This window comes from Squalius cephalus (assembly GCF_949319135.1).
Source record: "Squalius cephalus genome assembly, chromosome: 12".
Classification (NCBI taxonomy): Eukaryota; Metazoa; Chordata; class Actinopteri; order Cypriniformes; family Leuciscidae; genus Squalius; species Squalius cephalus.
Window position 1 is genome coordinate 15,702,586 of NC_137133.1, and position 17,960 is coordinate 15,720,545.

The 17,960-nt window shown below is 36.3% G+C and overlaps 1 protein-coding gene across 1 annotated transcript; it reads right to left on the reverse strand.

The window, feature by feature from the left end:
• Nucleotides 1-1,102: 1,102 nt before the first annotated feature.
• psma6b (proteasome 20S subunit alpha 6b) lies at nucleotides 1,103-10,108 on the reverse strand. Its single transcript, XM_079888401.1, has 7 exons — nucleotides 9,924-10,108; nucleotides 9,005-9,099; nucleotides 8,419-8,500; nucleotides 8,185-8,340; nucleotides 3,107-3,285; nucleotides 1,471-1,565; nucleotides 1,103-1,266 (listed from the first exon to the last, which is right to left on the reverse strand). The coding sequence occupies exons 1-7, from the start codon at nucleotides 9,997-9,999 to the stop codon at nucleotides 1,209-1,211; spliced, it is 741 nt and encodes a 246-aa protein (XP_079744527.1). The 5' UTR covers nucleotides 10,000-10,108; the 3' UTR covers nucleotides 1,103-1,208.
• Between the last annotated feature and the right edge of the window lie 7,852 nt (nucleotides 10,109-17,960).

The following is a 17,960-nucleotide window of genomic DNA, read 5'->3' on the forward strand; positions in this document are numbered from 1 at the left end:
TCATAGCTCTCTATTTATTTAGGCATTAATCATGTTTCTGGAGACGGATACGCCAGGGATTTCGATTTTAAGGGAGATTCCATAGCTTTGTTCTCCTGATAATGAGTATCACAGGAGCTATTAAAATCATTTGGAAAGATTTCAATATGACATCATAATCATCCACAACCATGTGACCGTTTCATATACACACACTTTTTTAACTGTTTTGAAATATGTCTCTTAAGCTCTAAGGCTGCAATTGTTTAATTAAAAATACAGTAAAAACAGTAATATTTCGATTATATTTATATTTAAAAACTGTCATTTTAAAATGTAGTTTATTCCTTTGATTGCAACGCAGGATCTGGATTTTCAGCAGCCATTACTCCAGTCTTCAGTGTCACATGACCCATATATATATATATATATATATATATATATATATATATATATATATATATATATATATATATATATATATATAGTTTCATGAACTAACAATACACAACAATTCATAGGTTAATGCTAACTTATAAATATATTTATTGTTCATTGTTAATTCCTGTTTGTTAATAACATATCAACTATTGTTCATTTCTATTTAGAATGATTTCAAATGTTAAAAATGATAAAAATATATTAGTACATGTAGAATTTAACATTAACCAGGATTAATGAATGCTGTAAAAGCTTCATGATACCTTTAACACATTTTCTAATCTTCCTTTTTTCAAGCATGTATTTGTGGACCAGATTTACTGTGGGAATTCTACGGAAAAATTACCAAAAAAAAAACTGAAATTTGTTCAAACTTCCAGTCACATTGCAAAGTTGAAGCGAGTCAGATGATCAGGAGTGTGAATAAACTCTAAAGCACCTGTTTGACTTCCCTTGCGTCATCTTCTTCAGTCAGCCCTAAGCGACTTATAGTACACTTAAGACGCTCAAAGTTCACAAATAATTCCACGAAGCGAAAAGCACGCCTGTAAATGATTTCCCTGCTGTCAAATCAGCCTGGGAAAACACTGGATGCAGCGAAAATGAAAGATGTGCATGTCGGGGATTCCCCTAGCTAAACACTCAGATACAGCAGAAGAAAAAGAGAAAGGAAGCTTACAAATATTTTTCTCAAAATGTGTTTAATGGAACGGGGAATTTACATAAGAACAAAAGATCTGAATGGGATCCTACGTATCTTGAACACTGTGAGCAGCAGCCTGGAGATCTCAGTCCCTCTCAGACAGACAGACCAAATGAGTGTCCAATTCTGACTCTGACAGAATCCTGAAACAGAGCAAGTCCTTTTAGGTGCCACAACCACCAAAAATATACTTTCTCAGTAGTAGAATATGCATCAGACATATACGAGGCATGTTGCATCACTTGACGAATATCAGTACTGAAGCGAACAACTGCCTTTCTAGAATTGATTTCCTGTAGAACAGAGACTCTCTCAGTGTAAAAGAACACGGTTCTTCCTGCACCCACCTGAATTTCGGATCCTCTGCTGTGACGACGCCTACCTCCAACTCAGAAGGCTTGAAATCGATTGCCAGCACAGTTGATAAACATGTGACCGCCGTCTGTGGATGGAAATGTTTGATTTAAAATAACTGTTTTCTATTTTAATATATTTCAAAATATTATTTATTCCTGCGATCAAAGCTGAGTCTTCAGTGTCACATGATCCTTCAGAAATCATTCTAATTTGATGCTCAAAAAACATTCTTTATTATTATCAATGTTGAAAACAGTTGTGTACAATTTTTTTTCAGGATTCTTTGATGAATAGAAAGTTCAAAAGAACAGCATTTATTGGAAATATAATCTTTTGTAACATTAAAAATGTCTTTACTGTCACTTTGGATCAAATTCATCCTTGATGAATAAAAGTATTGATTTCTTCCCCCAAAAAAGTAAAATAAAAATTCGTACTGACCCCAAAATTTCAAAGGGTAGTATCCTGAAATAAAAATGTAAATAACTGTTTTCAACATTGATAATAATGAGAAATGTTTCTTGAGCATTCTGAAGGATCATGTGACACTGAAGACTGGAGTAATGATGCTGAAAATTCAGCTTTGCATCACAGGAATAAATTACACTTTACTACCATATTTACATAGAAAACCACTTTTTTAAATTGTTTTATTGTGTATTTTTAATCAAGTAAATGCAGCCTGGGTGAGCAGAAGAGACTTATTTTAATAAAATTAAAAATCTTTTGACTGGTAGTGTACTACAAAACGTTTTTGGCTTTAGGATGTATATAAGATACATAACAGTACAGCACACTTTATTTAAATATAAATTTTAATTGTATTTAATTTTTTAAAGAGCAGATTGTTAACCTTTCCTTTTTTTCATAAATTTCAAAGTACAAAAAATTACCATTATTCCCCTATTTACAAATAAATTGTGTAATAAATCAGGAAGCAAGCATATATAACCAAACCTTTAGGTAATATCTTTAACTACATTATTGAGCAAAGCAAGTTTAGAGGAAGTTGATATTTCCATTCCAAAGAAATTGTGCTATAGAGACAAGAGACTAAAAACCACCGTGGGACCAGATGGTTAAATGTAATTACAAAAAAAGTGAAAAAGTTAACTTTTAGCCCCATTGGCTTTCCAATACTACTTGGTTTGTCATCTAATGCACTGACATTAATAGATAAAATAAAAAAATCAACTTAATTGTGTCGAGGCTTCCGGTCTCATCCACTTCCAGTTATTTTAGGTGAAAATAAGTTATGGTGCTTGATATTGCAAAACTTGTGCAATATTGACTTGTTATATTATTTTAATTTAGTATCATAATAATTATAAACAATGGTTTTTAGCGCAAATTATTTGGCCATTTACTGCATTTCATTACTATTCCCGTTATTTCACTATAGCGGCAAATGGATCGGAACTCTCGGGACATTCACAGAAAATAGCTTACTTCCCCAAGTTCTAATTTGTTGTAACCTGAAGTTTAAAGCACAAAAATAACATTTTTACCTGCAGCATACTGCTAAAATTAAATGATAAGATGGTGTGGGCAATGTTAGCAGCTGGAATCAATTCTGCTAAAGCTGTATAGAAATGTCTTCTTGAATTGTAGCCTGTTCTGATGTACCTCAACTGTCTGCGCAAAGGTCCAATCGAGTTTCTTCTTGACTTTTTTCTCCAGGAAGCTCGTAGCCTCTGTCTGCTTGACTCCTGCTGCTGTGGCCTTGAACCCACAGTAATAACCTGCTGGGTCACACTTGTACACCTGCGGCCCCAGCTCTTCATCCAGACCAATCACAATCATGCCTGGAACAAAAAACAATACACAAAACTTAAAGGAACTTTGCAGCGTACAAATATGAGCATAAACAGCCAACATGCAATGTTAAAGTCACCATGAAATCAAAAAGGACCATTCTTGTTTTCTATGGAAAATTACAGTATTTGTTAGGAGTGGGAATCTTTTGGTAGCTCACAATTCGATTTGAATTGATTCTTGAGGTCACGATTCGATTTAAAATCGATTCTCAATTTTGATTGGATATGTGCATTTTGATTGTAGTTTACTGTTTTGTGGACCTTTTCTTATTTGACTGCGGTAGACAGTTTAATGGGTCTAGAAGAAAAAAAATCCTTCTGAATTAAATGTGAACCTTGAAATTTATTTCGTTTTTCTAATTTATTCAACCCAGCATTATAAAACAAATGCCTTTAAAGCTGACTACAATCATAACACACAGTCTTCTGTAATAAAGCAAGGCAGGCATCTTTTTAATATATATATTAAAAATAGGAACAAAGAAGCAAATTACAAAAACAATAGGACAAATGGTCCTACGTTTTTCAGGTACAGTAGCATAGGTTTATTAAACATGTAGTAAGAAATACAACCGAACTTGAATAATCAAATTTAAAAATAAAATACTGTATAGTCTTCACTGTATGAATTAAATATAAACTGATTCATAACAATAATTTAAAAAAGTGTTTCAGTCAAAAGCAGTGAGTTTTTTTATTAACATTAATTAAACGGATGGCAACAGTTTATGATGCGGCTGTCCCTTTAAGAATGAATGCACGGATATTGTTTTCGTTTGCGTAAGACACAACAGACTCTGTTTGAATTGAATAGTCCACAGTCCACACGATGTGCATTTTGACATAATTGTGTGTGTGTAGCTGCGAAAGAGAACTGAATTCACAATCGCATGCATGTGAGAGGCGGCATCTGTGCGCGTACTTCGGCTGCGTGTCCGTCAGCGCGAGCAAATCGATAGAAGATAGAATCGCAATTTATATATGAATCGATTTAAAAATTTTTAATATTGGTAGACCAATCACAACAGATTGTGCGATCTGACCAATCAGAGCAGAGTAGACCAATCCCAACAGACTGGGCCATCTGACCAATCAGAGCAGAGTAGACCAATCCCAACAGACTGGGCCATCTGACTAATCAGAGCAGAGTAGGCTCTCAGAAAGGAGGGGTTTAGAGAGACTGAATCCTTTATCAACCGTTTCAGACACTGTGGGAAAAGAGTTGACGCTGCAATCAGTGTTGGGAAGGATACTTTCAAAATGTATTCCGTTACAGAATACATGCCCAAAAATGTAATTTGTAATGTATTCCGTTACGTTACTCAATCTGAGTAATGTATTCTGAATACTTGGATTACTTCCACATTGAATTGCATTTTATAAGTGTCGGCCATCAAATCCTGCTTAATAAACAGGCTTATTCTTGTGGGGTGGGGGTGCGGTGATGCGGTGGTGATACGCGTGTATGCCAATAAAGCACCTAAAAGCTGTCACAAATAACCGGCAAAAGTAATAATTATGAATATGTCAAATATAGAAAAGGAGATCTTTTAATTGTTTATTAATAAACAAGTGTTTTCTTTGTCAGTGTCGGCTACAAAGATGAAGTTGACGATGCTGACTCGCGATCTTCGCAGTAGCCTAGTGAACGCACCAGAGAGAAATGCACATTTCATACGGATTACATATGTAGAGAGCAGTTCTTTCGTGTTGAATTGTTCTGTTTAAAAGTAGACATGTCTGTGAGGCAAGTAGGGCCTACTACCTTATAAGCTGAGCGCCCGTTTCACACATACTCCATGTGCACAGGGTTTTTCCTACATTGAAAATTTTTTGGCGGCCGCCAAAGCGATTTTTTGTTCCGCCAAAGCCTTATTTGATCTGTAATTGGGTTTTGTGAGTGAAGCAGGCTACTGACGGAGTGACGGAGAGAACGATCACAGCGCCCCACCCCCGCGCAGGCACTCTCCGTCTTCAGTTCTCTCCCTCGCATCAAAATCAACTGATCCTAAAGGTCGGAAGACCGAATCCATGTTTCACGTGGTGCATTCGGAGAACATTTTTGCTGAATTAGCGCTGGGTGTGAATTGCAGTCAAAAAAAAGTTGCCTTATCTTCTCTTACAACTTGTGACAAGCATTCCGCACATGCAGCTGACATAACTTTAAATAAACGCAAAAAAAAAAAAAAAAAGTGGGGAAGTGGGTTTGAAGTGGGTTTTTTTTGTGTGTTGACAAATCTTTCGTGATGTCCTAACAGCCAGGATTCCCACACAACACGTCCGCTAAAGTCCGATTCGCGACCTAATGACTCCTTTGAGCCGATTCATTATAATGAATGGTTAAAGCAATTGGTCTGCCCGTTAGTGTCTGAATCGGTGTATAACAAATCATTACTGAGAAGAACATACACATGAACTGAGAAAGTAAGTGTGCTTACCTCATTTAGCAAGAATGTTTAGTAAAATTTAGCCTTAATAATCCACAGTATGTATAGGCCTATGACAATGTGTAGTAAATTACCTAAAAAAAAAAAAAAAATCACAAACTGTTTCTTTGTATTTATTTTAAATTTAACATTTATTGTCAATATTGGGCTTGCGGATCATGTGGGTACTAGGGTACTCTTTGCTGTGTGTGGATGACCATGTCGGTCAGCCACCACCGAAGACCAATTTTGACCCAGGAAAAACCCTGGTGCAGTGCGTATGCGGTAGCCTACAAGAGCAGCACGAGCTATAGTGCTTTCACTGATGCGTTTTTCAGTGCGTAACTGATCCGCGGCTGTACCACAAACACATACACAATATTTGTATTTCAAATCCAGAAGGTTTCAGCAACTTTTATTTAAAAAAAGTTTTGTCACCGGTGCAATTTTCTTTGTAGCCTACACATATTTAATTTCTCTTAAATAGACGTATTCAAGTTTAAACAATTTAAACAACGTATTAATTAATGCATTACTTCTAGATTAAGCTGTTCAAGCAAGTGGTAACATGTTTAACATGTAGGCTATTAAAATCGCAAACATTTTAAATTAATACTTAAAATTGACAAAAACAGCCGACTCTCATGCCTGTTCTTTTGCATTTAAATTAATACAATAAATCTTGCATGCCACAAATAACTTGTTTTTCAACCTCCACGAATCAGACGAGTGTTGTTCATTATTTCGCCTTGTTAAAGTAAACTGTAGGCCTAGTTTTCATTGCTTTACCCCGGTCTTAAAGTAAAAAAAAAAAAGCAGTATTTAATTAAATACATTTATGATGGTATACTACATTTTATTTAATTAAATGCATTTATGGTGAAATGACTACATTTTCAGCTCAATCTGTGTTCATTTTGACCACGAAACATGCGCTGTCACTTTAATTCAGTGCGTGCAGCACAGCAGAAATAGACTCGGTGCGGAAACAATCGCTGCACTGCTGTATACGCACCGCAACTGGGACGGATAAACGGACCGCATCCCCGTGCAGTGTAAAAGCTCTTACCTGTTAACATGGGTACGGAAAAAAAATACGCACCGCATACGCACTGCAAACAGAGTAATGTGTGAAACGGGCGTTCATTTATGAGACCAGCTCCAGTTCACGCGCTGGCGCCTCCGTGTCCTGATTATCTATTGTCTGCTATATTTACTTCTTATTAAATGCAGGCAATTGGTTGATGAAACATTGATTAAAATTAAGATACAATTAATACAAAACGAAATTCACTTTAAAGAAAGGCTTTGTGCTTTCTGTTTGAGGTCTCTGTGAAAGTTTTAAAGCAGTCTTTTAGTGCTGCGTTTAGAGCGCTCACGTCCGTAACGGAGAACTGTCACAACCATAACACTGTTTTTTTTCCTCATAAATGCGAATACGAAAAATAAAATAAAATTAATATTTTATGTTCTGTGGAGAGCCAACCCTTCTTCATCCGGTGAGTAGTATTACTTTTGGTTTGCGCAGTGTAATTCACAGAATTACACAATATATATATATATATATATATATATATATATATATATATATATATATATATATATATATATATTTTGCCACCTAAAAGATTTTTTGTGTCACGCATGTTTATTTCCCTCATATTAAATATAAAACGCATGTAGACCGATATTTTTCTAATGTCTGGACTCCTTTATTAAGGGAGTATGGATATATAAACAGACGTTTCACTATTGGTATTAATGCATTTTCTGAGAATTTATATTTCAAGTTTTGACTGCACGTATTTGAAAAAAAAAACGTAGGCCTACTTTAAGATGCTTCTTCAGATTGAAGGAAAGTAGGTTGGTTGCTGGCAAGCAGAGGTTGCACTGCACAGTTATATTTCGTTCTCCCCTCTCTTTCTTTAATGTGAAATGCTGTTTGAATTTCCAAGATACAAACGCATTCTTGCCCTGGCTCTGTTGTTCCGGCTCCATCTCTACCTCTAGCTCCCGCTGCTCTTCTTCCGACTCCATTGTGACTGATCACGCAAACCACGCATTTTTTCGTTTTCATATTGGGGCTTCTGGGAAATGCATGGAGTTGCCTTAATTTATTTAGAGAGTGAATGAACTCATGAGTATCATCATGTAATCCATTGATTTCAACAATGCAACTGTATTCTGAATACCAACTTTTAAATTGTAACTGTAACGGAATACAGTTACTCATAATTTGTATTCTGAATACGTAACGCCGGTACATGTATTCCGTTACTCCCCAACACTGGCTGCAATGTATATTATAGGAAAATTAAAAAAAATTTGTCCTTGGATGAATGTAAACCTATAGTAGGAGACCTCCAAAACAACATTAGGAACCTTTAAAACAGCATAATAGAGGCAATTTAAACTACTTTATAAGTGTGTGTAAATAATTGAGGAAAAAGTGTTTACTTACAGCAGCCGAGCGGCCTCATCTCTGCGTTTTGTGTATAAACCTGAGAGATATCAGCGATCCTTTTACAAAGCATGTCTACTGGAATCTCATAGCCATACTTGTACTTCCAGTTCGCCGCCTCATAGCGAGCTCGCTGCACCTGAGACCTGCTGTCAGCTGAACACAAACACAAGGCAATGATGAGCGCATCAATTCCAGCAGACATCGTGAAAAGTACCATGATGAGATCTGTACCTGTCATTCCTGACATCACGCAGCCAATGCTCTCTGTGATTCTGAATAAATGAGTGACAGTGGAAGAGTCCAGCAGCTTGTCCTGGAAAATAGAGAAAAGCATCACAAGAACATTAATTAAAAGTCCCCCTTTCCCACCAAACTGTTGGGGCGGCAGTGGCTCAGTGGTTCATGTAGATTGTCTACAAACTGGAAGGTTGGTGGTTCAATCCCCGGTTCCACCTGACCAAGTGTCGAGGTGTCCTTGAGCAAGACACCTAACCCCAGCTGCTCCCGACGAGCTGGATCGCCTTGCATGGCTGACACCGCCGTCGGTGTATGAATGAGTGAGTGAATGGGTGAATGTGAGGCAATATTGTAAAGCGCTTTGGTGGCCATTGGGTCTGTGAAAGCGCTATATAAATGCAGTCCATTTACCATTTACCAAACGTCCTGCTGGTTTCCACCACAGAAAAGGCATTCCGGGTCAAAACAAACTGAATTAAAAGCAATTCAAATTGATGTTTGAATGTGTTTATTTGTGGGGTGGTTATAAGACCCCGCCAAGCCATTTTGGTGGACAAACGGTACATGAAAGCAGACTTACTGGGACTTTTTTCTGTGTGACGACTACAGCACAGTCTTTCCCCCGAACAGCAACTGATGTCAGACCGCCCTGGTTTATGGCCTTGAATGCATATTCTGTAAGAATGAAATTAAGTTATTTAGAAAGTTGTATATGTGATGCATGCGATTTACTAGCAAAGTGAATGAGTAATTTGGTGCATTACAACAAATAAATAAATAAGCACATAAAATAAAAACATCTTCTTAAATTTAAAAGAAATATAAAAATTTTCCATCATGCTATGACAGTTAAAACAATAACTGTAGTAACTAACTTACAGTATTTGACATTTAGGGTATTTCACAATGAGCCTCTTATTTATACAAAAGCCCTTAACGTGTTGAATCAATGCAATACAACTTTTGGTATTAATAGAAGTAACGTTATATGATTTACAAGAAAAGACCTAGAGATTTAAATGCATTTATTTTATTTGTTATTTTTCTTTTTAATGCACCTGATCCTACTGTTCTAATGCAAATATATAAGATGTTTGTACGAATTGTTCAATAAACCTACACCTTAACCAACAGATATGTCAAGGCACATCACTGTTGCATTAGAGCAGTTAACACACATTTATAAGACACTGTTAGATTGATATCTGTAAATGTGTTAAATTAAATTATTACATTAAAAAACATCATCGAGCCGATTCTCCATCATTAACTCACTCGCTCGAGCTAACGGTCTAGCTAGTAGACCAAATAATATGATTTAATATAAAAAGAAAAAAAAAAACACATTCAGTTAAAAGAAGTTTTATATGACAGAATAATAATAATAGCATTTCATAATAAGCCGCTGCTGTAAGAGTGAGTGAATGAGCTGAACTGTAGCGACATGACTGTGCACTTACTAGCTGTTTTTCAAGTCAAATAAAGTCGTTCGTACTCACCTACTTGGTAAAGTCTTCCTTCCGGAGAAAAGATAGTGATGTGACGGTCAAACCCCGCGCTAGAACCCCGGGACATGTTTATAAGAAGTTTATCTAACGTAAAATTGCAAAAGTGTTGCAGGCTACACAGAATAGCAACATGCAGAACGAATGACCCGGAAGCAGTGTGCACAGATTGTTTTTCCGGGTCAATATCGAACGCAAAGGTGCACAGTCATTTTATTATTATTATTATTATTATTATTATTATTGATAATTTTACAGTTTTTAACACAAATAAATGTTGTATAATTTATTAGCTTTCTCTGTTTTATATTAAACTTTACACTGACCCAAATACAAATTAAAAAAAGAAAAGAAAAAAGAAAATAAAACAGTATTTTTAAAAAACATCAATTAATGTATACTGACATTAGATTCCAGTCATACCAGTTTTTTTTTTTTTTTTTTTTTTTTTTTTAGAAAAATCTGTATTGTTTTCTAGTGGGTCCTCTCCAGTCAAAAGTCAACAAGCACTCTTAAAAGGATGATTCACCCCAAAATGAAAATTCTTTCATTAATTGCTCCCCTCATGTCGTTCCAAACCCGTACGACTTTCAGTCATTTTCGGAACACAAATTAAGATATTTTTGATAGCCTTCAATCTCTCCACTGATGCAACTGACCGGCAACTGACGCTTTGACGCTTCAAAAAGTTCATAAAGAGATCGTAAAAGTTAACTAATCCATATGAATTAGCCTAAGCTGTTTAGTCCACATTTTCTGGAGAGACTCGATCCCTTTATGAAGAAAATATTGAATTTAAGCTTTTATTCACATATAAGCATTGATCAGCGAACAAACAGCTCAACCGAACATAAAGCGATCGTGTCTCTCCAGAAATGTTGGACTATAGCCTATGGATTAGTTTTACGATCTCTTTTTGAACTTTTTGAAGCGTAAAAGTGTCAGTTGCAATAGCTGTCAATGAAGGGACAGAAAGTGCTCAGATTTCATCAAAAATATCTTTATTTGTGTTCCGAAGATGAACGAAAGTCGTATGGGTTTGGAACAACACGAGGGGAGTAATTAATGACAGAATTATTATTTTTGGGTGAACTCCCTTTATGTTCAACTAACTGCATTTATTCTAAATTTAACCTATAATACATTTTCATTAAACTGCAATTAACATGCAATTGAGGGTTAAAAAAACCCATTACATTTAGTTACTTAAAGGGATAGCTGACCCAAAAATAAAAAAAAGAAGATATTTTGAAGAATGTCAAACCAAACAGTTGACAGTTGCCATTAATTTCCAGTATTTTTTCCCCATATTAGTCAATGGGGTCCATCAACTGTTTGTTTTGATATTCATCAATCAACATATCTTCTTTTGTGTTCAGCAGAAGAAAGAAATTCATAAATGTTTGGAACAACTTTAGGGAGAGTAAATGATGACAGAAGTTTCATTTTTGCGGGGTGAACTAATCTTTTAAGTATTCTTTTAAAGTATATACTCCTTTTAAAAGTTTTCTAAATTGTTCACCTGATGCTGTGTCTTGCAATTCGCCTTATTAATTACAACCACAAAATACGTTTTTCCAGCACTCTAAAGGCTTTACAAAAACATAAAATGCCCCTCTATAAAACTTTTAACCTCTAAAACCCTAACCTTAACTAACTTCACACTGGTTGCTATATATAATTTGTGGTTGTTTTTCACATACACTTTCTCAGAAGTAGCCAAACATTTTAAAAGGAAACCTTTGGATCCTTGATAATCTCATCAAATATCTACCTCAAAGTTAATGAAAACAAACTTTAATATCTTAAATGCATGTTTAAAATCTAGGTTTCTCAGCCCATCCTTTCAAAGGATAAAATGTATGAATTTTAGGGCGAAATGTTCTTGACCCCAAATCTCTGAGTTACATGTTTGGCTGTTCTGACTTGGCGTTTCAGATGTTACTGACCACATGGTTGTGAATTTTCCCTATCTCATCTCTTAGCTTGTTCTGTTTCAGAGAAAATGGTTCAAACCTATCTCATCTCACTTCCTTTATGCTTTGGTATTTGATTCTTAGAAGCATAGATATAGCCTAGTCCATGCAGTTAAATCACATGCTTTAATGTAGGAGAAGAGGCAAAAAGATGTGCACAATACATTTTACGTATGCCTTTTCATATATTTATTTATTTCAGTCCAGTTGTAGTGTGGTGTTGTTAAACCTCACAGAGAGGTAAAATGAGGAAAGAAAACAAACCATTTGAAATAACAAAAGTACCTGAACTGCAAAAAGTGATGAGAAACGGCCATTTCTATAACACCCACCACACTGAAATCCCTTTGTGATCCAATTCATCTTCGTTAAACGTTAAACTGTGGGAGTGTGTCAGAGCTGTTTCCTGCTCTCTCACATGTACCACCGCAGATGTTGTGTAATGTGTGAATCTGGAGGCTGGTAAAAACCAGAACACTCATAACGGTCACTGGCCAAAATAAAGCAACTAATGGAAAATTGCTATAAATATATATTGAGCGTGAAAATGTATTCATTGAAGGTCAGTGACATTTTTAACAATCAAACTTGGCATCTTCTAAAAGAAAAGTCCCTGTGACCACTTCCCATTTGAATACTCTGTAATGAAAGAGTGAATGAAGTCACTTTTGTTGCAGCATTTTTTTTTTTTTTTTGCAACAATATTGCCTGCAACCTATGCAAAATAGTCCTAATGGTGGATGAATTGTGTGTGTGTGTGTGTGTGTGTGTTTGTGTGTAAACAAACAGTTGCGTCCCCATTGACTTTCATATATATGGAAAAAAAAATTACTATGGAAGTCAGTGGTGACCAGAAACTGTCTGGTTATCAAACATTCTTCAAAATATCTTCTTTTGTGTTCAACAGAAGAAAGAAACCCATACAGGTTTAGAACAACTTGAGAAAAATTATGTCAGAATATTAATTTTGGGGTGAACTATCCCTTTAAAAAATAATGGTGGTCTGCCAGCTTTCTTCAAACACAAAATAATATGTTCTGTGAATTAATGTTTGTTTTTCTTGTAAATCCAAATTGAATCAGTTTGTATTTTAGGCTAATACCAACACTGATATTACATAGGTATTACAACGCTAATATACTTTCTTAGCTTGCATAACTTAATTGTATCAAACTGAAAATGTTATATAGAATTACTTCTATTCACCAAATTAAGTGGTGTACAGCACATGGCCAAATGATGTCTGGATGGAATGCTTGTTTTTAATGACACTACAAGTCTGATTCAACCATCAAAATATGGGAAAAAAAAATTAATAAATAATAATAATAAAAATATATATTATTTTTATTATTTTTTAAATAAAAATGAGGGAGGAGCAAAACACTAAACTAGTTTTTTTAATTGGGGGGGGGGGGGGGGGGGGGGGGCAAAAAAGGCAAAATACAGGTTTTCTTTTACTATACAAAAAATGCATTTTGTCTTGAAAATGCAATTCCATTTTGTCTTGAAAAGACTGAACCAATGAACTCACCAGTGAACCAATGAACTCACTTTCATTGGTTTCATCATTTTTGTATGTGTTCATAATTTCATTGTATGACAGCCCGGCCAAAAATTTCATTGCGCTATCACAAATAAAACAATTGACCCCAAGCACATACGCAATATGTTTACAATTTTTTCAATAATATCTGAATAAAGGTTAAAGATCAATTTTGGCTGTGCTGGGATGGAAGAAATCATAATCATAAATCATAATCATCAATTTTACATTGATGATTACAATTTTACATACATTTACTTTAGATTTAGAGCTTTACATTCAGTAGTTCAATCAACCTTTAAAATAGAGTTTGTCAGACAAAACCAAAGTTTTTTTTTTTTTTTTTTAACAATATAGGCTTGAAATCTGAACCTCCTCTTTGATTCTCTTTGTTTCTGCCAGGCCACCGAAACACTTTTACTGTCTTTGCTCTATTACGTGATCTTGAATTTCACCTATGAAATATGACAAATGATGTCATGCTTTGGTGGAGTCAAGAAAAAAACAAAACATTACCGAGTGGACATGCGTCTTGACATGTACTGGATGTGGATGAAGCCACTGCGAGTGAATCATGGATATCTCAAAATTCCCCTCACACAGTCAACATGAAGTCATTATTTTGTACATGGATTGAGCCAAAAATAAATGTGAGGTCAAGAAACACTCCACACTTTTCAATATAACACTGCAATACTGCTCATCCTGCAAATAACAAAATAAAATCATTGAAAATATGGCGTACAAACCCTTATCAGCAAGGTGTATTTAGTAAGTCTGTGAATGTGTAGTGAGGAACACAACGAATCTCGAATAACATTCACTCTTTTTAAATTTTCATCAGCTTCCCTTAAATAGTTCCAGTTCCTCTTCTCTAAAATCCCCTGAACTTTCCCTGTCACGTCTGGCACAGGTGTGTGATAATGTGTATCCCAGAAAAGCATACAAGGCTGCTGAGGCGCTTCACCAAAACAATAACATTGCAGAAACACTTTTGATTTGATCAAGAGTTTAACTGGTGAAAGTGCAAAGCTGCCAGCTGCTTCCCAGAGCAGTGTGAGGATATATTGTGCGGAGGACATGGAGTGGGGATTTACACATCTGTAATTGATCGGGCTCTCGGGGAATTCCCTCGTGCATGTATCTATTTGATTTTTTATAACCGAGGCGTATCATATAACATGAACCAAACCTCAGCGGGCAAACGCTTTTCTTATGGTGTCAACATCTGCTACTACTGTTACACCTTCACACTGACAGCAAGGTTTTTTGTTGTTGTAGTGGGCCAACATCAAAAACCTGCACGCCTTCAAATAAAAAAAAGCCAAAGCTTACAACATGCTGTGCTACGTGTGAAAATGGGTATTTGAGTTATGGGAACGGGGCTTTTAGTTGATGCAGTGCACAATGTAGCAAGAGTATTTACCACAAATCTTTTGATGTGGGTATGTATATTTTCCCCCAAGACATGAAACAAGACTCTCATCTCTTTATGTTCTACATGTGACACTATGTAAAAGGAACCATGCCTCTCTAGGGGCTCTTTTTAAGGGTATTCATCCAGTGGCGTCAGCAGTTGCATATGTAAGGGGAGTTCCTTTCTTTCCTTTTTTTAATGATAGCTGATTCTGTTCAATAACTTTCCCATGAAAAAAAAGAACAGTAAATTCTCTGAATTAAATCACTTCTCTCTCTCTCTCTCTCTCTCTCTCTCTCTCTCTCTCTCTCTCTCTCTCTCTCTCTCTCTCTCTCTCTCTCTCTCTCTCTCGTTGGTGTAGAATTGACTTTATATATATTTATACTACGCTTACACTTTCCAACACGACACTGACTGAGCAAATAAATATAGTAAACAATAGGATAAAATGACTTTTTTGACACAAAATTACGTTTTTATTATGTATTTTACAATTATTAGCCTACTATGGAAAAGCACATCCCAGACAGCAACATAGTGTTGGCCCAGATCCGTCCCACATCTGGGTCGTGTGGAATCCACGTGTATCAGATGTGAGCCGGATCTGGGGCGACACTATGTTGCTGTCAGGGATATCTCTTCCTCGTTGTCTCTCCCACTCAAGCGCGCACACATAATACAGTACAGACACACACACACTCGCACAGAAACGTGTTGTCAGCAGCGTTGCTCTGACGACTTTATCAGTAAAACAGTTTAGCAACTTAAAAGCTAGGCTACATGACGTTTCTCACTAGCGAGGTGCAATGCAGATAAAAGTAGTTCCGCTATTATAGACGCTGGTGCAGAACACTGTTGAGAGACGCACAGACTGACGCAATTCACACACTTAATTTCGCTCTCGCTCTCTCTCTCTCTCTCTCTCTCTCTCTCTCTCTCTCTCTCTCTCTCTCTCTCTCTCTCTCTCTCTCTAATAACTGCATTAATAACCAATAAATCAATCAACATAAATAATAAGGCCTGTATAAGGCCTAATATAAAATAATACTACAGCCTAAGGCCTAATATAAAATAATTACTTCATAGGAATTATTCAAGATTGCGCATGCGCACATGATCGGAACTCCACGCAGCTCATGGTCATCATGTGTTTTATTGTTGGTCGGAAACATTGAAATGGAGACATTTAGGATGTGTTTTTTGACAAAATTAATAAAGTCTGAAAACATGGAAGTGATGAACATTTTATTACAGACCAGTTTAATTGAATTGAGAATTTGGGGTTTTGGGTTGGGGTATAAACGAAAATGAATGTAGGCTACAACCTCCTTTCTTAGCGAATAGGCTAATCTGTAAGTTAATAATGTAAGTTTGCCAAGTCTCAGTAATTACTCACTCTAATTATTGCAATAATCAGACTGGTGTGCATGTTATAACTAGCCTACCTAAAACAGGCAGAACCTGATTTCACAAAGTACAACAGGTCCCTGGATCATCATCTCTGTGATCCTGAACAACATTCCAATCAACAAAACAGATTTGTGGGACAAGTTTAGAGTTTATGTCAAGTTTAGGCTTACAACCAGGGTTAGGTGCTTCCCTCTCATTTCCCTCTGATAATAAGGATAACTTATGGGTAAGGACTTTATTTTTTGACAGGAATGTTGTTCCAGGATCAACAAAATATGTTGACCCAGGAATGTGTTTAACTCTGCAAAATCAGGATGTGCCTAAAACAGAAGACTTGATCCAATTAGCTGCAATTAAAGTGTTTAATTTCTGCATGAGTAGCAAAAATGAAAAGTTTTGTAAAAAATAATGACTCAAACCCACCCCCTGTTTGCCATTGGCCATACAAACGCTTAGCCCCCAAACCCCCCAAACTTACACCAGTGGTTGAGTAAATGTAGCTGTCTTGGGCTGGTCAGGATGTTCAAACAAACACAATACAAATTCTTCCTGTTCTCATAATGCTTGCATGCTGTGCTGGCCTGTTGAAAGCAAAGGCTTATGCAGGAAGAGGAAATGCTTGAACTATGCTTAGTACTGGACAAAATGTCCCTAAATTTCCCCAACTTACAGTCCTCTATGAGTGAGCTCATTTATGTCTGGAGTGACCGCACCAGCCTGTATTTCTAACCACAACTTGGTAAATAGAGAGTTACGCATTAATTCCTCATGAAGAACAAGCATACACCCAAGATAAAACTGATTACACCCTCATTTATTTATTTTTGTATCAAAATCCATTTAGAAGTGTATGGTGAAGATTATGACCCATTTACACATGCAACGATATGAATCCCTGTGCAATAAGGCTTATATGTTAAACTATCTGTTGTGTGCTGACATGCACATATGCACATGATGTCTAAACCACAAACAAAAATACAAGATTGAACTATGGTTAGCCAAACTGAAAAATACCAAAAATCTCCCCAATATGTGTTCACTATCAAAGGGACAACTGATTCCATTTTTTTTCTTTGGCATGCCTACTCACTCAGACTTTGTGGTTTACACCCTTACAGTGAGGGTAGATCTGACCTCTTGCCTTTGCAAAAGTTTTCGGTCTGCGCTCGTGGAGCAGGCTGGTGGGGACTTTCCACAGCTGAGGGAGTAACAGCGTTTTATCTTCAGTACGTCTTCTCACAGCTCGATGTAACAAGTAGCCTATCACTCATATGCTCGTTTGTTGGTTTTGATACCCTTTCATGCGAAACTGTAGATAGATAGCCTTGATTCTGCATGTTGTCCTGCAAGTTGAATGTGCATGTTTGTCAATGTAGAAATTTGAAAAGGTCTAGCAATGCAGAAAAGTCTAGTTCAGAAAAGTCTAGTTCAGAAAAGTCAGTCAGTTCTAACAACATTGCAGTTTGCAGCCAAAATGGTTGGGAAAATTCTGCGGCTCTAGTGTGCTGAAAGAAGAGATCCGGGTTTTTGGGTATAGCAACAGGAAAGAGGATGGGTGTTGGAAATCCCCGTCACAGCGTATCTGTGCGGGCCAGTCGTGCTGCATTTGGAATCCAGCTGCATTTTTGGACAAGTGAAGTCGTCTTTTTTTTTTTTAAACCCGTTTGTGTGGTTTCTCC

Coding starts and splice junctions, on each gene's coding strand:
- psma6b (XM_079888401.1), bottom strand. CDS start 9,999: ATGTCCCGGGGTTCTAGCGCGGGGTTTGACCGTCACATCACTATCTTT. Junction 9,100..9,923: donor AGGAAGACTTTACCAAGTAG/GTGAGTACGAAC, acceptor TCATTCTTACAG/AATATGCATTCAAGGCCATA. Junction 8,341..8,418: donor CGTGATGTCAGGAATGACAG/GTACAGATCTCA, acceptor GTTTGTGTTCAG/CTGACAGCAGGTCTCAGGTG.